Source organism: Motacilla alba, chromosome 5 (genome assembly GCF_015832195.1).
Source record: "Motacilla alba alba isolate MOTALB_02 chromosome 5, Motacilla_alba_V1.0_pri, whole genome shotgun sequence".
Taxonomy (NCBI): Eukaryota; Metazoa; Chordata; class Aves; order Passeriformes; family Motacillidae; genus Motacilla; species Motacilla alba.
In genome coordinates, this window is record NC_052020.1 from 52280994 (window position 1) to 52307294 (window position 26301).

Here is a 26301-nt window from a genome sequence, read left to right on the forward strand (position 1 = left end):
GTCAGGAGATATCACCTGAAACTCTTTCCCCATCACAATCTTTTCAGCACCATGACCAGTACCCTCACCCGAACAACAAGAAGCATGTGCACTTTACAGAACTGCTTAGGACTTAAAAATAATAATATACATATCGAGGAAATCATTGCAAAATAAAAAAGCCTAGACTGCTTCAAATAAAAATGTGCTGTGTTTGGCTGCCATCCAGCTTTCTGAGTTATTCCAGGTCTGGTAGACTGAGATGCTGAGTATACAGATCTCCAGGAGAAGCCAAGGGCTCGGCATCTGTGCAAGTCCGGTCTCAGCTTCCGGATCAAAGAACAAATCCTCTCTCTTGGTCTCCTCTGCACTTTTAACCTCACAAAGTCTTCCCCTACAAACTAATAGTTTGACACAATGCTCATGCCTCAGAATAGTGTAAATTGCAAATGATGCACGGCTACACAAGTATTAAATGATTATAAGTGTAAAATTGTAGCTAGAGTCCTCAAAAAATTACAATATAAATGTAATATTACTGGATTACCTCAGCTACAAACATAATTTTTATTGTGGATTTTTTAAAATGTAAAACATGAATTTTTTTTTCTTAATTTGAAACAGAAATATACTAAAACCATTTTCTTACATTATGGCATATTTTTGTGGTAGTGTTCTCCACAAAAAGAAAAAAAAAAAGCCAGTCAGAGTAGGTTCTGAAGGCTCCTTTTATCTTATTCCATAATCTATTGCCATACAAACAAAGAAGCAATCAACTGTTCTGTAGTTTAATTGTTCAGGAGATTTGTGGAGTCAAGGTCACCTCAAGATCCAAAATCCAAGGACCTGTTTCATTGCATATGCTCTTTTTCTCCCAGTCTTGCAGAACAGGGAATACCAGTCATGGTGAGCAGGTAGAAGTCTCAGTGTGCCAAATATTACAGCACTTCCAACACAAACACACACCTCTTCTTCACAGAACTTGGGTGACATGAAAAGAGAGTCAGGAACACAAAATCACTAAAATTTATCCTATTTACATATTTGACAAACAGTGCACCCTCTACCCCCCTTTTCTCACCACTATTTGACAAATTTCTAGCATGCAGTAAGTCAGAAGTGGCTGGGTTTTGCTCAGACAGCATTTAAAGATTTGCTAAAAGCTGTGTGTAAATTGGATCCTATCTTTGTCACAGCATTCCGTGCCAGCTTCCCTAGTGACTTAATTACAGATGCTGTGCCCTGTGTCAACAGCCTCTGATCACCCGCTTTATCTGCCTCATCTGCTGGGAAACACTCGCTTTGGATAAGCCTGTATGGCCTGTTAGACTGTGATAAAGGCACCAATACTCCCTTTCCATGCTGGGATGGTATCTTAGTGAATACTGATTTATATGCTACATTTCCAGTTGGAAAGGTGGGCTGATTACTCTAGAGATCTTTGCACTGAGCTTTAACAATGAAGAATTAAGGGAAGTTAATCAAGGGCCATGCAGCTAACTTCCTAAGAGGCTTAATTATAAATGTTGTGTGGTGTGCAAGTGCAAGAGATGGGCGTTAGCTAGTGAATGTGTCTTCTGAAATTACTTGCGTGAACACAATATGAACCTGAAGAATTAGGGGATAAACATCATCTTGGAAACACAGAACAATATTCCAAATTAGGAAACAACAAGAGAAAGTGGTTTGCTGTGAACAACTGAATTGTTTCCAATTCCTAATCTACAACTAAAGACCACTTGAAAATTAAACATAACACTCATGTACCAGTAGATTAAAGAAATTGGCCATAGCTCCATCTGCTTAACTTGTCAAATGAAACTTCTCTTCCCATTTATCACTTAAAATGTATTTGCTTCGTTATTATCCTTGGTGTATTTTTTCTCACTGCTTAGGCAGGCTGTTGAAAATTACTGATTGTTTCCAGTGAGCTGAGTGCCTATGGAAATGAGGAGCTGCTGAGTGTCTCAATCCTGCACACAGTCAGGCCCACAGTGATCCGAACAGCAGCCCATCATGGGAAAGAAAGGACATGAGAACATAAACAATGACAAATATAACCAGGGACACTAAAAATGACAGAAAATTAAACAAAGTGGGTGCAAATATAAAGGCACAGTAGAACCATGATTGCAGTCAGAAAAACAGCTGAGTAGGAGTTTGCAGTTTAAGAAACCTCTGAAACTGCATACATTATGTTTAGATTAGATGGAGAAGAGTTTCATAACTAACAAAGACTACTGCAATTATGCTATGGGCAGGTCAACATCATAACAAAAAATATGTTCTCACTGAAGGTAATGGGAAAAAATCCTTTATTCTCGGTGTAACCACATTAATTTAAAAAATCACAGATCATCATCTAAACAGCTCTCCGTTACTGGGTTTGTGATTGTGAAAGGATGACTTTTTCTCCATTATTGTGTATTACAGGTTACTGGTAAATGCACCACAGTACAGAGCGTTATCTGATTTAGCTGGGAACACTACCTGCACGTCCAAGGTGATTCACATGCTCCCTGCTATGCCCATACCACTCCCATGCCAGGTGGCCTGGGCTTGTTGTGAGCAGAAGATGAGGCAACATTCTCCTCCTTTGCTCCTCCTTGCCTCCTGACTACAGCCCCCGTACCACCAGGGCAGGCAGGGCTCTCCACATCACTTCGATCCTAAACACGAGACAGAAGTAGGAGTTAGTACCATGCTGTTAGGGGGTTGGATAACAATTCTGCTGCTTCTGAGCCCACAGTGTGGTTTCTCCTGCAGCCTTATGAAACCCCTGTGAAGAGCTTGGTTGGCCTCGAGCTGCCTTTCCCTGCGGCTGCCCTGGGGGAAGGGCATGCAGAACTTTCTGGAAGCTGTCTGCCTGGGGGCCATAGAGGCAAGGCCCAGGTCTGCCAATGGCAAAGTCATTCCCTGGGGAAGGAGCCCTGCTGGCGGTGGCTCTCGAGACACCCTGCACGTTCAAAGGGCGATGAACGCCAAGTTCCCACGGGGGCTGTCAGTGTCCACTGCAGCTGCTCCCAGTGACCCACTGGGACCCGTCAAGTTTCACTGACAGGGCAGCTGCCCGAGGCAGGAGCACCCACACCGGGCTGCCTGGGGGGCTGCTGAGGGTGCTCAGTGGCCGTCCCCACTCCTCAGGACCCAGCAAGGAGCGCTGAGAGGACGGGGCTGGGGCGGTCAGCAGGGGACTGCGCGGGACAGGCGCCTCGAAGGGGCTGAGGGCAGGGGTGTGCTCGGGGGATGGATGTTTCGATGGGCATGACGGGCTCGGGGGAACGGGCGCCTTGATGGAGCTGTGGGCATGACGGGCTGAGAGAAACGGGCGCCTCAGGAGGGCTGCACGAACCAGGTCTGATCGCGCGGGGCACAGGCAGCGGCGACTCCCCGGCTCCAGGCACAGCTGGCGGGGGCGGAGGCGGTGGGAGCGTCAGCAGCCTGCGACCGAGGCGGAAGAAGGCGCTGGGCGGCTCCGCGTGTGAGGAGAGCCGGGCCGGGCCGGGCTTGGGGAGGTAAAGGGCTGGGGGCACGGGGAGAACCGTCCCCGCGGGGACGCGGGGCGCTGGGGCCAGGGCGTTCCTGCCCCGCGGAGCGGCCGCCCGGGGCCGTTTCGGGTTAACGCTGCTCTCCCGCAGGCGAATGCCGCCTCTCACCCCTTCCCTGCCCGGTCCGTGCTTCTCACCTGCCCGCAGCTGAGGTTCCCGGGTCCGCTGGCATGGGCCGATGCGCTGCTGGGGTGCAGGAGCCGCATTACCGCCCTCGGGATCCGGAAGGGGGCTGAGGGCAGCCCGGCACCGGGGTCACCCCTGAGCGGGGACACGGAGCGAGTCCCCAGCCTGCGTGCGCCTGGGCAGGGAGGGGGCTGTGCCTGCCGCGTCTGCGGGAGGTTCCCCGGCCCCCGTGCCAAGCAGCCAAGCTTCAGGAGGGAGAAGGGGCAGCCTGCCAGGTCCCTTTGGGAGCTGGTCAGGGAAGAGAGATGTGTGCCTGGGTTGCGATTGAAGGGAGCACAGAATCATGTTAGTGCTTTTACTTGCGAGGCTGCGAGGGATCCCCTGGGGAGCTGCGTTTAGGTCGCTGCAGCCGTGGCAAACCCAGAGAGAAGTCCTGACCCCGTGTCAGGGGGCACCGCCTCAGTGTCCCGCCACTGCCATCCCCCCACCGCCATTCCCCCCGCACCGTGTGGCGACAGCGGTGCTGCAGCAATCCCCTGCGAGCTGCCCGGGGGAAAATGTAACAGTGCGGGAGCCTCTGCGCTGCCAGGCAAGGGGGAATACTGGAAGTGGTGGTAGCTCACTGTGCTCCTTGACAAGGGGACGAGGAAAAGAAACTTCCAAAATTCCTCACAGACGCCAATTTTACCCCAAATGTATGAATATAATGTGGCAGGTGAGGTCTGAGCCTGAGAGATGTGTCACTTGGGATGCCAGCTTGCACTGATATGGGTGGACTTGCTGATCTTAAAGGTCCCTTTCAGCCTTAAAGACTGTTATTCACTGCTGTGACTGTTAGCGGTGGTAAGAGTAGTGGCTCAAAGGGAGGCAAGGAAGCTGGGTGTTTGATTACAACCAGTTGGTGTGATCAGAGGGAGAGGAATTCACTCAGTGTTCCTGCAGGCTTGCTACAGGATTCTTTTGCACATGGGTGTATCTGCAGTAAATACTGTGAAAGGAATGGATTCCGTTTGAGGTCCTTTCAGATGACACTTGTGAGAGCTGAAAACTGCACTGCAGTAAAAGTATCTGGAATCAGAACTCTTAAGTGTAGTTTATGAAAGATTAAGATATTAACATAATCATAGGGTGCAAGCTATAAAAGACAGCATTTGTTCTATCTCACAAAGTCCTTTATCTATACATTTCTGAATTCATGGGATGCCCTTCTTACTATTTCACCAGATGTCCAGACAAGCCTCCTCTGCCTTGGCATCTGAACACCTTATGCAATAAGCATGTCAGAAGCTGTGGAAGTTTCAGCCACAAGCACATCTGTTTATCAGCCTCAGTGACTGCAGTGGAAAAATTTTAAATCTAGCTGCTTAACAGCAAATTGAGCTACACGGAGTTCCAGGCAGGAGCCAGACTACAGACACCAGACTACACTTTGAGAACTGAAGGCTTTTATTTGAAATGGTGAAGCAGGACTAAACTCTTAAACATTCAACACAAAAGTGCTGGAATTCAGTAATTATTCTGAAACTAAAAGTAACACTGCTTTTGATTCTGCCAGGGATGGTGTACCAGAAATCTGACTTTCAAAGCCTTCTGTCACAGGCTTTAATTTCTGACTTTGGGATCCCTGTTACTTCATTAAGCAATTCTTGCATGAACTGATCAACCTGCAGCTTAGACAGCTGCTTTATCTGAAAGGCAATGTCAGGTTTCATTGTAAGCTGCCTTCTGATTTCTAGATTGTCTTCTCAAAGCCATCAAAATTTAATTGTAATTCTCTAAACCAGCTCTGAGACCATGGGGCTGAAGTGATTCAACTGTTGGCATTAGCTTGCAAGTGGTTGTTTACATTTAGCTGGGGCAGAGATCACTTCCCAGACAATTACTTTGCACCTCCAATGGCAAAATAAAGGCCACAATATTATTTTCTTTTTCCATGTAGTTAGTCGAGTTTATGCATAAATTAATGCCCTTAGTCTATCTCTAAATGTTCATTTGGAAGACTTTCAAGTATACTTTTGTTAGTGGTCCTAATAGCTGGTGATTGAGGTCCAGGCAAGTAGCAGAATGTCTTTATGCTGTAAATCATCAAAAAAAAAAGCAAGAAGATGGGAATAGAAGTTAAACTTAATAACATGCTCTGACTGTAATTGAACAGGGTGCTGAAATTGGTACTAACCTGCAGTAGCATTTTGGAGCAGGCTGAGTAAATTATAATGTATTTCCCGATTTTACTTTAAAATGTACTGTAAACCAAGAAAAATACTTGTTATTTTCAAATCTGTAGGATCCTTCCATTGATTGTAATTGGATCAAGAGTGCAGTGGAGAGCAGCTCCCTGAACTTCCTGGAGCTCTCTTCTAGCATCTTATTTGCACAGTGTGGTTTTGTTCTGTATTGAAGAAAATAAAATTACTTGGTTTTGTGTCTGTAGGTTCAGCTCCACCGTGGTCCTGTGAAACTCTCCTGACATATTTATTCTTCTCTAGGTGGCAATCATCAGCCAACTACAAGATTGTCACCATGAGTTTTGTTGAATATGGCGATACGATAAAGGATGGTGACACGGCTATTGTGTTCCTGGGCCACGAGTCCATGTTTCCTGTGAAAGTGCAGCATGGCTCTGTAACACAGACTAAGTACGGGGTCATCAGGCATTCCACAGACCTCATAGGCAAGAAGTACGGCTCCAAAGTGACCTGCAGTAAAGGAGGATGGGTGTTCATTCTTCATCCAACTCCAGAACTGTGGACCATGAATCTCCCGCACAGGACGCAGATTCTGTATTCCACTGACATCTCCATAATCACCATGATGTTGGAACTGAAGCCAGGCTCCATAGTATGTGAATCAGGTAATAATTACTATGTTGAAATCCTTTATTAGGAACTAGCACCAACAATTTCATGAAAAAACCAGGGTTTTCTTTATATTTTGCAAAAAGTTGCACTTTCTTCCCACTGTGATACAATTTTCCTCGCCCACATGTTGAAGAATTCTATATCATGTGCACATGTTACCAACTATTTCTTGAAAAATTGATGCTACCTCGGTGTGCAGCCTCATTTATGTGGGTATACCTCTGAGCACATGTTTAGTTAATTCATCTTCTTAGAACAAATATGTAAACAATTTCATTTCCCTTTTCTAAAACTGTTGTTAAGTACTTAGAAATGTTTGTAAATACATGATTTAAATCATGAGTCAGGCTTTGAATTTGCAATTTCAGAGGATGTAGTTGAGATAAACTGGTGAAAGAGACTCTGGTGATAGGGATGTTGAACTAATAAGAGAAATAAACTGGCAGTGTTTATATATGGTACCGTCTAAGTACATAAATTCTATTCTTCTTTTCCCAAGTATAATCTCCTTGTAGCACCACATCCTTATGCAAAGTCTGATTAAATACAATGGATGATGTGTTCATCACAGGGCTGTGTTTTGTTTCTAAACTTAGTTTAATTTATTACAGCTTTCATGATTTTGCTTAATTTGGCAGTAAGGAGTGAAAATTGACATAAATATTATCTTGGTTACATAGAGTTTATAGTAATGTCTTCATAACTTTATTACTACAGGCAGTATGAGGCTTGCTTCATTTGAGTGAATCTCTGTAGTTTGGAGAAATAGCAGCTGAGGTAGCTTGTCCTTGTTTTTCTCTGGCTGTTTGAGCATTTTTTGAAGCAGTTTCATACACCTCCCTCTGAAGCATGGATATGGCAAAGGATCAGCATGATAGGATTGTGATGCACTGTGCTTTCTTACATTTACTATTTCCTGTTCCCACTCATGCATAATTTTGGGCAGCTTTTCAGGCATAATGACCACTTTCCAACACAACTGAGACAGCACTTATCTCTGCACCCCGTTGAGAACCAGGCAGTGTGTTTAGCTGGTTGCTGTACAGCAGCACTTGAAGCAAGCAAAGCCCTGTGCAGAAGTCTCTGGTGCTGTGAAAATAGCTGGGTCCTGTGAGTTTGTAATTTGGTTTGCAGGAAGATCAGACTTTTTTAGTTTTGTCATGGGAAGTTTCTGTATTCATCAGCTCTTCCTCTCCCTGCTATGTTTAGACAGGATGGGAAAAGTAAACAAAATTATTTGGGGGGCAGGGGGAAGAGATTGGAATTGCTCCATGTCCTGTCTCACTCAGACTAGTCAAATGTACAGAGCTGTATTTAAAATATTTTCAATAATGTCAAAGGTGCCTAGAGAGGATGAAAATGTTTAATCTCTTGCTTATATAAACAGCTAAGAAATGGAAACACTTGATGATTTCCAAAAATGTTGTGAGTCAAAAGTCATAGCCACAAATCAATCCTTTTTGCTAAGGGGAAACTGTCCCCGGGTTCATTTTAATGCTTGCACTGTCACTGTATTGCAACTTCAGCTTTCCAGGCAAACTGAACAGTTTTGCAGCTATAGTTATGCTTGTATTGCTTGCAAGGTTCACTGTTCACAAAGAAAGGAAAGAAGAAAGAATACTGTAATAAATCCATCTGGCTAACCTTGAAGCAAGGGACCTTACTGCAGATTTACTTAGAATTAAAAACTTGGCAGGTATTGACAACTGGAGCTTGCAGTGTGGTGATGTAGCCTGATGTAGTGCCTGCTTTGTGGTGTTGTAGCCTGCTTTGGTGCCATCCTAAATTCTATGGTGTTTGGTGATCCAAAATCATTAGCTCTAGATTAACCTTGTGTGGGCTAGACAGAACCAGCCCAATGGTGATGAGTAGAAACAAGATAGGAAATCTGGTATAGTAGTAAAACTTGAGTCTGCTTCCTGCTGGTGCCAAGTTTAGGTGTATTTTAAGCATTAATTAGCACAGAGGTCTGTCTTTTTATTATTTGTCTTTGCATACACAGTTGCTGTATGGATTGGCAAAGCAGGCTCTGTAAAACATGCTGGTCTTTTCCTTGTGCCTTACTAAATCAACTGTAGAAGTGTGTCCTGTATTTAGCTATTGTAAGCTAGCAGAATTTTGAATTGGTCTCCCCATCTGTAAGAAGAAATAATGGAAAAAGTAAGAGGAAATACCCTCTGTGTCATGTTGAAATGCTGTGAGTATAAATTATCTTCTGCATGTGATTATAAAAATGGAGTAGAATAACCAGAAGGATTCATTTGATATCACTTTATATAGTTTAAATTGATTAGTCATGATTTGTCCTAAAAGATACAAACATATTAATATAGTTTTTACTATGTTTAATCATCTTTAATAAACACATAAAGGGCAAGCTTGTCAGCAGCACATGCATAATTAAAATGACCCAGGCATGCTCTGTGGAGGAGGCTATAAGGAGACTCTGCATCTACCTGATGTTTCATGACAGAGGTGTAGGAATATGATCCTTTTTCTGTCTTCTGCTAATTTCTAATTTATAAAGGTATGTTGAGTTTTAAAACTGTTAGCACTGGTACTAGAGCTAAGATTTTTTTAAAATATTGGTCCCTGCTTTAAGAAATTCCACACTTGGATACAGTTTTAGACAGCCCTATCTTTCCAAAATTATGATACTCAAAATAGCTGCTTAAATATCTGCTGTGAGTGGCCCAATAGGATGAAAGTTTCATTCTTGTCAGGTAACTCTAATAATCCCATTTGTGTTTATTGCATGCAGCAATGCCTAGATAAAGGAAAAGGCTAAATCTTTCTCTTTTGTCTCACCCCACTCTCCAAGTCATCAACTTTCCAGGCTAGGCTCTCTGTAGGATAATTCCGTTTGATAACTGATTTTGAAGGGTTCACGTTTATTTTTAATACTATACTGGAACCAGTAGGAAACCTTTCAAATATTTTTCCAGGCAAAATCCCCCTCTTTCCAATCCCCACACATCAAGGCTTTTTTTTACTGTCCTCTCTCCATGGTGAGATATAAAAGAGTGCCTGTCTTAATAGTACAGCATGTGAAATCTTATTTAATCTGATAAATCTCAGAAATATTTTGGCTTTGATGGAGTGTAGTATTTAGACAAAACATAATTTAGTCAAAAGTACTTTAACCACTATCCCAGTGATCCTTCAGCATTCACAAAATCAGACTCACGTGAGCAAAAACATTAATTGGATTTTTTGTTCCCCTTTAGCTAAATCCCAAATTAAAAATTGCTAAACCCTATTCATTGCTGCACAGCAATGGGTTTCTGAGCTGAGGGACTGTATTTCTGAAGGCTGAGAGCAGTGTTCTGGGTTCTCATGGTTTCTCAGAGAAGGAGTAATAGGAGCTGCCACCCAGCCTTGCCCTAGAGCTTCTCAAAAACAATTATGAAATTTTCAAACTCACAGCCTGGGTATAGATTTTGTTAAAGAGTACACTCATAAAAAATTAATGAGGACTTAATGATTAATGGATACTTGATAAATGATTAAGAGTTTATTGTGGAGTCCCAGCAAGTCAGCTGTATGGTTATGACTCTTCTGAAGTGCTTATAGACTTTTTGACAAATACTGCTCATGTCTTCATTATTTTTGTGTCATAAGTACATCTAAATTGTTTGCAGCTCTGTTTTTAGTGTAAAGTACAGATCAAAGTTAATTTGATTCTGGAATGTGCCCAAACTAATTATGTCTGTGTTTTATAATGCCTCCCTTATCTACCTCTTAGCAGCTGTTCAGGTTAGAGTGAGAGAAGAATTAGAAAACCTGATCCTTGTATAGCACCTCTTGAAGTATTTAGGAATCAGTAGAAATGTCATAAACCACAACATTCTCTTGCCACACCAAAGCCCTGAACTGGTGCTGCAGAGGCAGTAGAAATGATGTGGATCTATTGGAGCAAGTCCATGAATATGATCAGAGAGCTGTGGACACTTTCCCTATGGAGACTGGCTGAGAGAGCTGGACTTGTTCAGCCTGGAGAAGAAAAGGCTCCAGGGAGATCTTAGAGCACCTTCCAGTACCTAAAGGAGCTGCAAGAGAGCTGGGAGAGGGAATTTTACAAGGGCATTGAGTGATAGGACAAGGGGTAATACGTTTAAACTGAAAGATGTATTAGGAGGGAACCCACTACTGTGAAGGTGCTGAAGCCCTGGCACAGATTGCCCAGAAAAGCTGTGGATGCCCCATCCCTGGAGGTGTTGAAGCCCAGACTGGATGGGTTTTCAGCAACCTGGTCTAGTGGAAAGGTGTCCTTGCCCCAGACAGGTGGGTTGGAACTAAAGAATCTTTAAACATCTTTAAGCCCAAACAATTCTGTGAGTCTGTGATGATTCTGTGAACCAAATCTCTGACCACATGAGGCATCACTGTAATGTATTCAGACTTGTGGCTGTCATGTAGCTGATGAGGAATGCTGTTCATACCCTAAAGTGTTTGTTTTCAGACTTTCTGGACTCACTTTGATCTTGTAATTTCACCTGACCACCAAGTACACTTCTCGTGTAGCTCTGAACCCAGCCCTGTTTTTAACCATATTATGTCCATTCTGTAGAAGATTCCTTCCTAAAAAATTCAGACTTTTGAATCTATAAGGAAAATGTATTTCTTCACTTGAATAAAATTAATTCTTCATGTTCTTTTGTAGGCAGTGCCAGCCTTGAAAACTTCCCTACTATCCCTCCCTAATATCCTTCCCTCAGCTCCTCAGTCTGGTCAGTGTGCAGTGGCCCTCTCTGAACTCCAGCCTGTTGCTTAAAATTAAAATGCCTGCTTTAGCATGGTGTCCATGACACATAGGCAGATAAGCTAATTTTCTGTCATGGGAACTTCTTGGCTGCAAAGTGAACCTTTTTGATCCAGTGTTTTCTCTTTCATCCATCAGTTCAACTCCTTGAAATTCTCTCCCTCCCTCTCTTCCTTCTCTCTCTCCCTGCTCCTCCTGTGTCTTACCTGTGTTACCATGATTTGGACCCTTGACTATCTTCCCAGGAAGATATTTGGGTTAATTTCTGTCAAATGCTTAATATCTTTTCATGTATTCATTATAAGTCATTACAGAAACTTGTCATGTAGAGTGTGCAGTCTGTCTGCTCAGTGTTTCTTGACAGATTTTAGCTGGGGAGTTGTTAGCTCTGTCTCAAGATTAATTTTCCCTTGGTTTTGAGGCTCCTTCCGTTCTCATGGCTGATTCATGACCTATCTTACTATTTGCTAGGACTAAGTGGTGTAGCTAGGAGACAAATACAGCAACACTGTCATTGTTTAGTTGTATTTACGCATTTCAGAATATCTTAGGTAGCCAAATATTGCATCAGAAGCTTAAGTTCTCCTAAAAAATTACTAGATATTTTAGAGACCCAGTATTAAATAGCACTTTACATACTTTTCTTTTTTTTTTCCTGTTTCCAAGCAATATGAACCTTTTTATGCACTTAAGAGCTTATTCAGCTTTATTACAAAATGCTTTTGCTTACACACAGCTGTACACATCTATAAATCCTAAATGACAATTTGTAGCTCCTTTTTTTAAAAAAAGAAGCACCACAATGAGAAACTTCTAGGGAAGGCAAGCTAAGCAATAGCCTGCAAAGAGAAAATGTGGTGGAACACAGAGTCAGGTCACTTATATTTATGGCATGAGTAGGATTCCAGGAGATCAGACAAATATCCTTTGCAATAAGGAAACTAGACTGACAGAAAACAGTGTAAAATGTACTTTGTATCCTATATCAGGTAAGCGCTGTGCATGATGCTGTGGTGACGCTCAGTCTTGGCAGCACTCCATGCTGAAATAACATGCTTTATTCTTGAACAGTTCAGATAGTGTCCGCTGCAACTTTTGAGAAGGTGAGAAATTATTTTAACGTGGTCATTGTTTCGAGATGGCTGAGGTGTGTGGAGGCTTCTCTGTGGAAAACCTGTCACTTGAACAAGCAGAGAGTGAGAAGAGCAGATCTCCTGGAGGTCAGGGCAGTTGGGAAGTTCATCTGATCAATACTTGCTTGTCTGCAAATCAGGAGGAGCTATCAGTAGGTGCTGAGCTAGAGTGTTTTATACAGATGTCTACTTGTTAGGACTGAAATCCTAAGACTGCAGTGATCTGCTTATTTTGGGAGAGGGGCAAAAACACTCCCTTAGAGCTTATATGTATCACAGAATGAGAATGTCATGTGCTTGAGCCCAAGAAGAAGGGAAGAATACTGCATCAGTGTGCAGGGCCATTAGCCACCTAAATCATAGGTGCAACACAGGAGCTTAATTCCTGCCTTTGGACTGAAGTGGAGCCCATTCCTAGTTTGCACTGTGCTGATCCCCTGCACAGTGCTGCCTCCTCAGATGTTGAGCATTGAGTGTGGCATATTGGAGTGCCTGTGGTGTCTCTTTAAATGCCTGCAATGCAGATGTCTGCTATTTGACTAAGATGTTTGAGATCACAGAACAGTCAATGTAAAAGAGCATCACATTTTCCAAGTGAAAATTAGCAATGACATAAGTGCTCACCTAAGTGAGCTCTAAAGCAGCAGCTGTGCTGCTAAGGTTGTCTTTAGTACAGTTTGAATTGTTGTTTTACCTCTGTTCTGTAGAGTCCATTCATGATTAAAACATGGTAGTCAAGTGGGCATTTTCTTGTGGTAGAGAGCAAACAGTTTCTAAAGCTATTTATTGTGCAGGCTGTCAGAAAGGGAGCATCCCGGTGTAAAAATTATAAATTAGTTGTTCTAGTTGTCTTACCTTCTGCTTTCTAGGTCATATCAGAGCAGACATTTCACTGCACTTCTATGAGAAAGAAAATCCACTGAAGTTCTTCCAGTTCTGATCTTGCCTCTTCTGATACAAAATGTTAATTTTTGAGTATCCTGTTTTTTGGTTCAGTTAATTTGTATACAGGTAATTCAGGTATGCTATTTCTGGTTTGGTAGCATTCTACTATGTCTGCAGTAGCACTCCTTGGGTTTTGCTGCTGTCCTGACTGATTCTGTATCATGCTAGAATACATTTCATTTCCCAAGGAAACTTGTACCTGACTAGAACTTACTCCAAACTGGTGCCTAAGACTCTTTGAGTCATATTTTGTTTTTTATCAGTAGTCATTTTGAAATAAGGACAAAGAGAAATTGAGATGGTTGCAGGAGGACAAAAATGTTGAATGCTGCAGATTTTCAGGGAAGAAAGTGAATAAAAACATTAATTTCCCCTTCTACAACATCACAAAAACAGAGGATTGAACCCCTGCCTTGTGCAGACAGTGCTGATTGGGCTTTAGGGCTTGTGGTAGGTATGGACTCATGCCAGACTCTCATATTAATGGATCACATCAAATGTGCTGATCTATTGGGCACATGAGAGTTAAGGGTCATCATCATGTCACATGTCTGGGTTCAGAATATATTTTCTAGGAGAGATTTTACAATAGTGGGTGATTCATAACCGTCTTGTTCCTTGTTTCCTGTAGTTTTGAGAGTCTTGTCACAGAGAAGACAGGCAGCATCTTCAGAAATAATCCCATTAATAATATTAATGTGATAGAATTTGATATGTTAAAATGTGATACATATGTATTGTTCTCATGTTTGTGGTAGCCAGTCAACAATAAATAATTCCTGGCAACCTTGTTTAACAAAAGCTCTGTCTGTAATATGCCTGCAAGTGGTGACTTCCAGCATCTTGGTTTTAGTTCAGGGTTTGGTTTGGAGTATTTGTGAATAAAAGAAGAGTTTGAGCAAAGAAGCCAAAAAATCTTAATGGGTTTTCCTATGGAGAAGACAAATGATATCTTCTGTGGTGTTTTTAAGAGCAGATTTAAAAGGAAAGTGATTAAAAATGTAAAAGAATATGAACAAAGAAACTGGATACATGCACAAGCTGCCTCGCTCTTCTGCTTACAGCCCAGGCTTGTTCACTCCTTCACATTAGCAGAGAGAGATGAAGAAAGTGTGCAGCACTACACATTTGAGAGGTACAATAATTAGATTTCCTCATTTTACAATAGTTCTCAGTTGTGTAATCCTCCCTTTTGGCATGAAATGTAAAGGCAGAATTTCAGTCTTTAGCATCCTGGGAGCAATAGTTCCCTGCTTTTGTCATTAAGAACATATCAGTGGCATACTATTTCTTTGTCATGCACATATATCACTGAGTTTTTACAACCACATGGCTGCTGTGCTACCATTACTCCTTTGGCCAGGGGAAAATTCACTTTGACATTTAGATCCTTCAGGTGCTGTGACAGTGCGGTTTTTGATGTGCGCACATGTAGGTGTGTTTTGCTTTTTTCTTTGTTTTATTTTAATACCACCTTGAATCCCTGTATTTCCACTTTATTAAATGCATGTGTGTGTAATGATTCTCTCTTCTCTTGGGCCTCCTGAAGCTGCGGCGGGGTGCCAGTGTGCCCGCTGGGGTCAGAGCCCTCTCGCAGGGGAGCAGAGCAGCGGTGCCGATCCCGCCGTGCCCATCCCGCGGTGCAGCCGCTTCATCCGGTGGCAAATGTGGGCCCTGGGCTCTGTTTACAGTCTGAATGTCTCCCCTTTCGGAGCTGTCGGATTAAATACAGTGCCACAGCAGTGTTCCTCCCCTTATGTGACTAGAGGGCAAGAGCCTGGGATCTGCCAGTGAACTCAGACTTCCTGGATGATTATGGAAAGTACTGCACCAATTAAGCGGCTGTACCAGCCCCTGTGCCCCCTAATTAATTTCCTTTCTACTTGTTTCTGAGCTGCTGTACTTCAGATTCTGTCCTTTATATGTTTTTTAAGATTTATGCTAGCTGGAAGAACTTGCCTCAGGCTGAACAGTCATTGAAAATAGCTAGAAATACATTTTATTTCTACAGGAGAAATGTGTTCTAAGCACGGAATTATTAGTCAATAAACAGAGAATTCAGGGTTGATGTGGGGTTTTAAATATGGGGGATTACTCCATTAAATGCCACCTGAGTGATTAATTTGCAATGGGAATTGGTGTATGTATGTTTTCTTAAGTGAAAATCTTTGTTATTAGTCATTCATATATTTAATATGCCAATGGATCATTTAAAGTTTCCTAAATTATCAAACTAAAACAAGGAAAAAAAAATCTTTGTCTTGTCAGCCCCTGTTTGTACGTGGTAATTGTAGTTACCTACAATTGTGTGATAGATTTTGTTAGACTAAGTTAGGCTTGCGTAGGCATGTGTGTGTGTAAGTGACCTGTTAAAACAGGTGTTTGATCAGTGTGGCTGCAGGAGCCAAGAGGCCTTAGTTTGGGGTAATTCCAGTGGGAGTTGAGGATGTCTCTTAAGAGATCTGTGCAAAGCAAACTGTATCCTGAAGGCCATTTGTTTGCATGGATATTAATAGGATTTTCAAGCACGGAGCCATGCCAACATCTTTTCTTTGTTTAGTAAAGTATAAGGTTTTGAAAATCCGTTAAAATTTGCCTTAATCTCTTTTCACCCTGGGAGAGTCTGACACTTTGAAAAAAACCTCTCCAGTTAATTTCCCTGATTTTTTTCCTGTTGCATTTACTTCCTCATGTTCTCTAGTGGCTCTTGTTAGAGCTCTAGCTGACCCTTGGCATCAGTTCCCTACTCCAGGGAGATAGGACAGATCCTGGGTTTGCCAGATTTTGTAATGAATGCTTTCAGGACCCGGAAGACTGTTTCCTAGGACACCTAGTCCCTCCCTCTGTGTGAAGGAAGGGCTTTTCTCTTTCAGGAGCTGAACAAGTGGTTTGTGTTCATTGGAGTTTTGAACAAGTGTTCCAAGCAGGAAGATGAATGGAGAAGACTTTAGTTCTGGCGTTTGGCTCTGACCAAGTCGATTTCATGAGTTGTTTGTCTTTCCTAGGTACAGGCAGTGGGTCCCTCTCCCATGCTCTCATCCGGACAGTGGCTCCCACCGGGCACCTGTACACAGTGGAGTTCCACCAGCAAAGGGCTGAGAAGGCGCGGGAGGAGTTTCGGGAGCACGGGGTGGAGCACCTGGTCACTGTGACCAACCAGGATGTCTGCAGAAATGGCTTTGGGGTCTCAAACATTGCAGATGCTGTGTTCCTAGATATTCCATCTCCATGGGAAGCCATAGGACATGCCAAGTCAGCATTAAAAGCTGAAGGTAACTGCATTTTTCTCTTTCTGTTCAGTAAGCACTGTGCACATATCTCTGCCTTTGAGCCATACACTGGATGTGCTCCCTTCCCTTGTGTGATAACTGTTCTCAAATGTCAATCTCCAGGCATTTCTAAGGCTATAAAACCTTCAAAAGGCATCTTCAATTTACAGTGGAAGATTTGAAAGGAGAAGAACAATTTTTTCCTGCAGGCCTGTGAGAGCTGCCACAATTAGCATGGGCAGTTTATAAAAACTCCTTTGAACCATTCTCAAGTGCATTTTGCTAGATCTGAGGTGTGTGGGAAGCAGAAGTAACAATAAATGCTGAAAGCACATTTCTTTGGCAATTCAGTGGAAAGGTGTTTGTATAAAAGGTGTTCAGCCTCAGTTCACATCAATCATTGCAGATTTGTACCATTTAACTGAGCACCCCAACGGTAATGTTAAAAAAAAATTGTGGTTACACTTAAATATGCTTGCCAGTTTATGTCCTAAATCTTTGTAGTTGGAGCTAGTGAGAAGTTTGCCATTGGATACAGTGGAAATGGAACATAAAGGATGTTCTAGCTTATGCCAGTTTCTCTGGGATTGTGACAGCAAGTGAGAACTGATGTTCAGATTTTGCACAGATTTCATCACTTTATTATACCTCTTTTCCCTATGGGAAGATAAACTTCAGTGAATAAATAATTATTTCATCCTGGAATAAGTTTTAATTAGTTCAGAATTGTGTGGATCTGAATTAACTTTTGCCAGATTGCTTCCATGTACAAAAGTGACTTCTCTAATCAAGAGAGCATGGAGTGCTGAACAGTGTCCATGCTGGGACACGACTTTAAAAAAACTCGATTATGTGCCAAGGCTCAGTTCTTTGTTAAAATATATAATCATGGGCTGGAGACTTCAAGTGAATTGCAAAGTCTTCTTGAAATCGCAAGATTGAAGCTTGTTCTTAAAGGTCACTGAATGTACACTGCCTTGCTGAGTCAGGACCAGCCCTGCTGTTAGGCTACCTCAGCCACTACTGAAAATTTTCTAGAAAGCTTTGTGATACCCACGTAACACACTTTCTTTAAAAAGCAAATAAATAGAGTGAGCCTTGTTAGCACTCTGTACCTGCAATTGTTACAGCTCAATTTGTAGCAGCTTTCCAGTGTGTCCTGGGGGGGAAGAAAATCACTGCACTGTACAATGCCCTTCCCATGCTCAAATTATCTAATCTAGTGAGCACAACACTCAGCTGACTTCCCAGCTTAGAAGGCGCTGCATTGCGCAGTCCAATTTGAATTATTTAAGTGGTGCATGCTTAGAATACTAAGCAGGGCTGCTTGAACAGTTCCAAGTTTTGAATCCTTGTCTCACTCCAGCATTTGAAATCCTAGAGAATGTAATACAGTCCCAAACCGGCCATACCATCTGGCTATGCTTTTCTGTGCTATGCTACAAGGTTACATCTGCTTAGGCAATATAAATAATACTTCAAAATCCCACATTTTTGTGTTTGTGAAGTGGTGTCATTCACTTTATGAGCCACTCAAAAGGGGAAGTTGCTGATCCTTGCTGCAGTTTTTGCTGCAACCAGCCTCCCATGTCTGAGATCTGGTACTGATCCAAGGCTCCTCTTTTGGGCAACTTCGTGCCTGACTGACTGGGTGCATTTTTAAAATTTTGCTATTTTGCATATAATCAAAACCTGATTTTCATATAAAATGTAATTGATTGTAGTAGTAAAAGGCAAAAATTACACTTTCCTGTTTTATCCTGAGTCATGTGGGTAGTTTTGTTGTGGTTTTTTACTGCTGTTAAATATAAAATATGGCAGAAGGTTATCTGTAACTGCTTCCCTTTCCCTACCACAGGCAGATAATTTAATAGTGCTCCTTTGTTTTGTTTTCAAAGAGTTAAACCTCTTCTGCAGTACAGCCTGTGCACATTCTGCTGTTATTGAACCTCATTCCAGGGTTGGTGTAGTGATAAAGCATCACCACAGGAAATGAGTTCTACTCTTTTCTGTCCACGCCCTCTCTCTCAAATGTGGACAGGGTCACATTTGAACCATTCACACTGTGGGTTTTGTTGTGATGTGCCGTGCAAATATCACAGCTGTACTGCCAGATAGTGGTAATTTAGTCCCTGAAATCTTAAGGTATTTTGAATTAAATGAGAACTAAGCAAGTTCTATATATAGCAGTAGCTACTGTCTTCCTTAAAACCTCAATACTCAGAATAGAGTTCAGCTGAGACACATGGAAGAGTTCTCAGCCTTAACAAAACCTTATCAGATCAGTGTTTTCTCTTCCACTTCAGCTCAAGGTCCTGAGTAGTTGCCGCTGAGTGTTAGTGATCCTCTTTACAGAGTGCAATTATCACTCACGTTATGCCTTGCAGGATGCTGTCAATACACTACTTAGAGCAGCTTGGCCTCCCAGTTAAAGCACTGCCAGCCTCTGAAGAGCTGAATGGATAAAATGGCACAGTAGGTTTGTGACTAGAAGGTTCTTGTTCTCTGGTGATGCTCTCTGCCCGACGTTCAGGTTTGCATCTCAGCTGCATCCTTTTGTGCTGATGTCACCAGTCACACTTCCAGCAGGAAAGCTGCTTGTGGCATCTCTGAGGCACTGCTGCACTGCAGAACTTCCTTTCATTTCCAGACCTGCACTGTTTTTCTTCTGCAGCATCTGCTGATTAATGCTTTTCTGTTGTCATAACTGCTGTTCCTGACCTTGGTGGTTTTTGCAAAGTTGACATTAACTCCTTCAAGCTAAACTTTTAAAAATTAGGAAAATGAGAAAATTGTGAGGTAACAAAAATATCCTCAATATTCTACAGTTCTTAAATGCCCTGAAACTTTTGACTCACAGTCATTTCTCAGCTGAATACTGTAGTGCTTTGAATATAATTCTGCACCCACCTACTCTACTCTCATAAGTACTGTCTATTTCTTGCAAAGCTGTGGAAGATGAGGGAGAAACCCGCTGGTACAATAATTTTCATACAGATTTTAAATTTTAAGGTAGGGGGATGGAAAATTACAGCCATGTATTAGGGTGGATTAGCCTCTTGTATTTTAAGTTGCTCCTTGTGGTGTTTAACAGTCTGAGTCACAAAATTATTAAAACCACCTCTCTTTTATTTCCTTTCTTTCTTTAAAGATTTTACTCTTAAATTCAGATTTTCCATTCCCTCTGGAGCATAGTAAAGCCCCTAAATGATGAGTTTATCAAATTGTGATCCTTGAAAACAACTGAATCAGGCAACATGGTGCTTTTAATTCTCCCCCCAAAACTCTGCAGATAAAGTTCACTTTGAACATCTCCCTCTTTGGGCCTCTGCACTTCCATGTCCATGTAGGAAGCCTCACTGGCTATTTTTCTTGAGCTCCAGAGGTTATTCATGGTCCCAGTTTTAAACCACCCACGTGTGGCTTTGAGGCACAGCTTCTGTCCCTCACCATGTGAAGTCCTTGGACGACTAATTCATCCCTAGCTTGGGTCTTTAAGGGCTTGGTAGGTCAGGTGCACACAGTGAGCCTGCCTGAAGTACAAATGATTCTTTCACATGTAGAGAGTCAAGCAGAAGGATTCCTGCATCAAAATCCTCACTGTGGAATGCCAGCCAAAGCTACTAGCTTTTGCACAGTTTGAAGGAAGTAGTTTGGGATGAAAGGATCCCTAAAGAAAATGGTTAGGTTTTCTTCTCCAGTATGGAGCCAACTGATTTTTCAATTGTTGCTTGCTTTTACCAGCCCATAATAATGAGCAGGAATAAATTCCTTTTGAATGATGCACCTACAAGTGCAGAGGTTAAGGTCACATTTGCAGAAAATCACATGAAGCTCCTATTAATGAGCTGGCAAGTGATTTGGAGAAAATTCTCTTTTCTGAATCAAGAAACATCCTTTATTTCTTCCAACAGCCAAATCCTCTAATTTCACTTGTCAGGGAAGCTACATCAAATCGCCCACGAGCACACGCACTTAAAGGACATTCTGTCCCCTTTTGCAGAGACAATATTTTTGTCACAGAGTAAATGCCACAGTGATGCTGCTCAGTGACTCTCCTGCCTCACCCCTACACAATGATAATGCCTGTGTGGTTTTTTTTTCCTTCCTTGAGGTCTTTGTAAGGTAATCTTCCAGTTATGACAATGCGTTGAAGTTCCAAAACCCAAGCTGTGTTCTTTTGCCAGAGGTAAAAATGTTGTGCTGTATTCCTTATGTCACAGAATCATTCTAAAATTACTGGCCCTTTTCCCTAAAACTTAATGGTGCTGCACTACATGTGCATCATCTGAATAATACTGGGATGATGAAAGAACCTGTCAGAGCACTTGTGACACATACAATAACCTATAAAACAACAGCACATTTCTTGGATGTGTTTTCTGTATCATAAACACACACTGGAGTTCTTGTCAATTGATAGCACTGAAATTTTCCACACTTGAAACCTAATGCACTTTATAGCTAAACAGAACTGGTAGAGGTGCTAGTCCTTGCTCAGACAAACCACAAACAAAATTGTTTGTTAGAGTTGCACAGGAACATTCTGGCAACTTTTGAGGCAATGGCTTCTTGTAGAGATGCAATGGTGGATCCCTCAATTACCAGTTAGATAAAATCTGTTGAAATGTGCATTACTGTGTGGATGAAAATCTACTTCCCTCTTCCCTTAAGCTCACTTTTCAAATCATTCCTGTCTGAATTGTACTTCCACTTTCATGTCCTCTCGACCCTATTGCTGGTTACAATGATTGCCAGGACTGTGTGGGTTTGTTCCAGGCTATGGATTCAGGACATTTAACCCCTCCATTAATGCTTCAAACCGACTCACTCCCTGTAAAACTGAAGGTAGAAAAAACTTAAGTCTTTCATGCAGTCTCATTATTCTCTTCTCCTCAACTGTAGCACTTGTCAGATGCATTATACATCAATAAACACATTTTTAGACAGCTCTTGAGATCAAAAAGCTCACACAGCTTCCCAATGTGAACAGGATTAATCTCTCATAATTACTATATCAATTTATGATGACACACAGATCTCATTAACCAAATTTAGGAACGGTAGCTTTCCTAAAAGGAGAGCTCTGAAAGAACACAAACCCAATTTGTACAAAAAAGTTTCCATTCAGATGTTTTCACTGCTCTCTAGTCTAGTCCATCCCTTTGTGATCCACAGACAGAGCAATGTGCCCCAGGGAGGAGAGGGAGGGAGTTCATGTCTTTTCTTCATTCACTAAAGAATCCTTGGCATGGCAAGACAAAGCAGTGCATATTCAAGTCCTTTAAGCCCTAGAAGCCTCTTGGTGTCTAAAGGACAAGAGGGCTCTCAAAGAGTCTGAGAACTGTGAATGCTGAAATCTAGATTTATATTTGTTTGGTGATTGTGACAGAAGGGGTGTTGCCTAGCTGGTAGTCCAGCCGGGTACAGAGGGCAGCCCACAGTGTGCAGAATTCAGAGGCATCTGCTCTGTTAAAGATAACAGTGTCTCTGCTCCTGGGACAGATGAGCATGTCCTTCTGAGTGCTGGTTTTCTACTTTTTTTTTTTCTGGTATAAACACACCATAGGAATTGAAACTTCCAAATGTTTCTATTTTAGACAGCCTCTCGCAGTCTGGAACTGCAATTTCATTTTTGCCTTCCAGCCTTCTGCTAACTGTAGCTTTCCAGTCTTCACTCCTAATATCTGCTTAATCACATAATTCCAGCCTGTAACTGCAAGTCAGATCTGGCCTGCCTGATGGTACAGGAAAAGGCAGAGGGGACTCCTCTCCCACTTGTTAGGATCTGTAAGGACAGATGCTTGATGGGTTTGCTTCTAAGCCCTTTGAAGGTATATTTATTTGGGAGGAATGTATAAAAATAACAAGAACTATAAGCATGAAAGGGGAAAACAAAATTGACAGAACTATTAAAACCGATTGGATGGTCTCAGGTAGATGGAATACCAGCAGTTCACTGTTTTCTCATCTTTCACACCTGAGAAACTTCCAGCAGTGCAGGAAGTAAAGTAGTATTTTTTGTGCTTGCCTTCTGGATATTTGCTACTGCAAGCAAGAGCTTTCTTCCTTACTAAATGGCTTGAAAGCCTGTTGTCTGTAACCCTACTTCCCCCAGCAGTTGTGAGGAGGCAGCCTGATAAATCTTCACCAAGTTTGGTGTGGACGTGCTGTGCTCAGCTGACCAGCCCCAGGCAGAGGAAGGGTGCTCTGCCTCTAACTGAAGGCTTGACAAGAACCGTAGGTGGCTTTGCAGCTTGTATGGCAACAGCTGTGTGCAGGCTTTGAGTTTTTGACTGTAAATCCAGAGCATGTGAATTCAAAAGCCTAAACGTATCTTCAAACCCTTAGAGTCAGAATAAATAAGAACAGACTTACTGTAAATGTAAATATATTTTGCTTTCTTTATTGCAATGTAAAACCTCAAAACCAAAAAGCCTGAATGAAGTAGTAGTCTCTGGTCTCTCAGATTCTTGCTGTGCAGACAAAGAGTTATTGTGAGCTGACATTTAGTTAAGTCAGACATTTGTTCAGTTCCCTACACAATTAAGAATATAAATTCTGTCTTTGTAACATGTGTGCATTATAGTAGCTTTCTTATTATGTAACAGAATTTTTTTCCTGAGCTTTTCTGTTTTACATCTGCAACTATGGTAGAGTGTGTAAGTTCTTTGGCCAGAAAAGATTAGCTGTCAGATTCAGGAACATTTTGGTAGTGCTGGCCATCCTGATGAACATACAAATCTAATTTCATGGGAGTTAATGGACTGGGCATTCAATTAAATCAGCATCAACAGACTTGGTTCATAAAGACACATACCAGCATTAGTTTTGCAGGTGATTATTAGATTTGGGTTTTAATTGTCACTCCAGGGAATTACTTGTCCAGGGTACTTTGTTCTGAAGATTCATGATAAGAACCCCTTGGTGCAGAGACTTTATTTGAGGACTAAAATTAAATCCTGCTTAGCGTATGGTGGATTAATGGTTGTGGAAAGTTTTCTTCCCCAGGCAGTACCCAGCACATCATTGCTGCACAGTAACTGGAGTGCTACAGTGACGCTTTCAGACCTGATGCTTTCTTTTTTTAGAGATCTGACTTTAGAAATGAAAAAGAAAAAAAAAAAAGGGAGTTTGAGATAAAGCAGGCTTCATGTAGTCCCAGCGTTGCCTCTATTTTTAGCAGGATGCTTTGCTCTGCTTGCACGGGTTCTGTAACTGCTTAGATGACTGGTATTGGAAGGCTTGACTGGAGCCCAGGAGAGGACTGGGGAGGAATGCAAATCAGGTCAGCAGGCATCTCCATCTAATTGTAATAAATGAAACAATAGCTGAAGCTGCATTGCCCAGTGTTCCTTCCTCCTGCACAAAAGCTTTTCAGGAAGGGCAGTTGCCTTGGGGGACACTGTGTCCTGGGTGAAAGCACATGCCCTGGCCTTATGGCAGACAGTGTCCTTATAATTCTTTGATCTGATTTGGCTGTGGCTTTTCTGAGTAAATCTGAATCGTTCTATTCTCAGCTGTTAAGGTGACATTGTAGCACTTAGAAAGGTGTAGGGGGTCTATTAATAGTCCGTATTAAGAGTCAAAGATCAGAACTGTGCGTAGACAAGGAGACAACTGTTAGCTTATCACTTAAAAGTCCTGTCCTTGAGTTTTACAACATTCGCTGTAAGCCCGCACGATGTGATATCCAGTAAACTTCAATGCTCAGGAGACACGCTAGTCAGCTTGACTAAAAGGGTAAAGCCTTAGCAGCACTCCATCTATGGCCTGGAGAGCTGCCTTTATTCTGTCCATGCATACCATCGTCCTCAGCTAAACACAGCCGCTTTGTCAGGGGCGTGTGCACGCGCGCCGGCGCTCCAGCGCTGTGCAGCGTGTGGAGAATGACTTCTGCCTTTGTGTACGTGCCAGCTGCAGTTTGGTGCCTCCGTCCAGAACAGTGGAGAGCGATTCCAAAAGAGTCTCTGCTCTGAAGGGGTCAACTTTAACAGTTTTGCTCTGAACAAATGTCAGGGGCAACATTGGATGTGGAAGATGAATGAAGCTTGCTGTTGTTGTTTTTAAAGGGTCTGAAGCATCCCGTGGAGTTGTCCGTGTTTGATTTTGTGCTGACACTTTAAACCAACAAAGTTGCCATGTGAAGATTTTCTTGAAGAATGTTTCCATTTTGTCTGTATAATACTAATTCTATGGGCATCTGGGAGAATTTGAAAAAAGATGAAAAGTGCTTCATTTTGGCTTTTGCCCTCTTTTCCACTACCTGTCTTATTTTGCAGGTGGCCGCATCTGCTCTTTCTCCCCCTGCATTGAACAAGTTCAAAGAACCTGCCTAGCGATGGAGGAATATGGTTTCACAGAGATTAACACCTTGGAAATCCTGCTCCGAGTGTACAATGTAAGGACAGTTAGCCTGCAAATCCCTGACCTTGGAAAAGCAGCTGAGGATAATTCTAGCACTGGCTTTGACAGCAGCAGCCCATCACATCAAGGCAGCTCGTGTGCTAATCTGCAGCAAGGGACTGTGCAGTTCAAGAGTGGCGTGCCACTGAGGGAGGTGGTTGGGCACACTGGGTACCTGACCTTTGCCACCAAGAGCCTGGTGTAGCACATGCCCAGTTTGTGCAGTCTGGAGTGGAGTTTGTGTGTATTCTGTTTTCATGGCTCTTTTTTGTACGGCATCCAAAGTTTTACTTGTCAGGGAATTCCATATATAGTCAGATTTGGTTGGAATATGCTTTGTTTAAATAGCACACAAGCATTAAGCAGAGCAGCATCAAGGGAATGTTGAAACTCTGGAATGGTGCTCCACTTGCTGTCAGAAAGAAGATAAATTAATAGCAAATGACCATTCACTGGAATGTGCAGAATTAAGATCTCTCCTAAGAAAGCAAAACAAATAACAAACAAATTACAAATAAGTTGGATTTTTTCCTCCTTTTTTTGTGAATTACTTTCCCAGGTTTATGTTTTTATTTTTTCCTAGCACCACTGAACACTGTTCTTTTAACTTCTCCAGTGTCTCTGTTGCTCTGAAGAATGTGCAAGTGCCTACTTCCTCCATTTTAGATAAGAAAGTTCCAAGATTACAGGGCTGCCAGCACAACTGTTCACAGAATCAGTGTTTTCGTGGAATAGTGTTCCAGAGGATTATTGGCAACACTCAGGAACACTCTTACTCCATTCCAGGCTGGCATCTGCAAATCATTTTGACTACACAGAGGTCAAAGAAGTGTGGTAATTGTTGGATTTAATTTAAATTGGTATATTGTGCTCATCATTTTGTAGCAGAAATTTGAACCTGGATCCATACAGTCATGTTCTAATAGAACAACCACTTGCATAGTTGATGAATCCACTGTGAAAATTAAGTGAACAGCTGGCTAATATTATCTGAGCACCTCTTTGTAAGTGGTGTGGATGAGGTTCCAGTTGTTTGGTGTTTTATTTCCATTATGGTGTATTGTTTTCCTGCAGCTGAATGACAGAATTGGCTGGATTTCTGTCTCCAAATTACATCAATAATGCAAACTTAGTAAAATCCTCAACCAACCTTATTAATTAAATTTTCAGATCATTTACTCTTTGGTCTTCCATACAGAGCTGGTGGGTGTGATGAACTGTTTGAATGCTGGATTACATTTTGTATTTATAGATAAAAATAATAATGCAAGTTTA

General features: G+C 42.1%; 1 protein-coding gene and 1 long non-coding RNA gene across 2 annotated transcripts; one reads left to right on the forward strand and one right to left on the reverse strand.

Moving 5' to 3' along the window:
* Nucleotides 1-572: 572 nt before the first annotated feature.
* On the reverse strand, nucleotides 573-3969 carry LOC119701811. Its single transcript, XR_005257196.1, has 3 exons — nucleotides 3665-3969; nucleotides 2470-2648; nucleotides 573-960 (listed from the first exon to the last, which is right to left on the reverse strand). It is a non-coding gene; the product is annotated as an uncharacterized LOC119701811 (long non-coding RNA).
* On the forward strand, nucleotides 3381-26301 carry TRMT61A (tRNA methyltransferase 61A). The gene is made up of 4 exons (XM_038138941.1): nucleotides 3381-3494; nucleotides 6140-6504; nucleotides 16357-16623; nucleotides 24903-26301. The coding sequence occupies exons 2-4, from the start codon at nucleotides 6174-6176 to the stop codon at nucleotides 25229-25231; spliced, it is 927 nt and encodes a 308-aa protein (XP_037994869.1). The 5' UTR covers nucleotides 3381-3494; nucleotides 6140-6173; the 3' UTR covers nucleotides 25232-26301.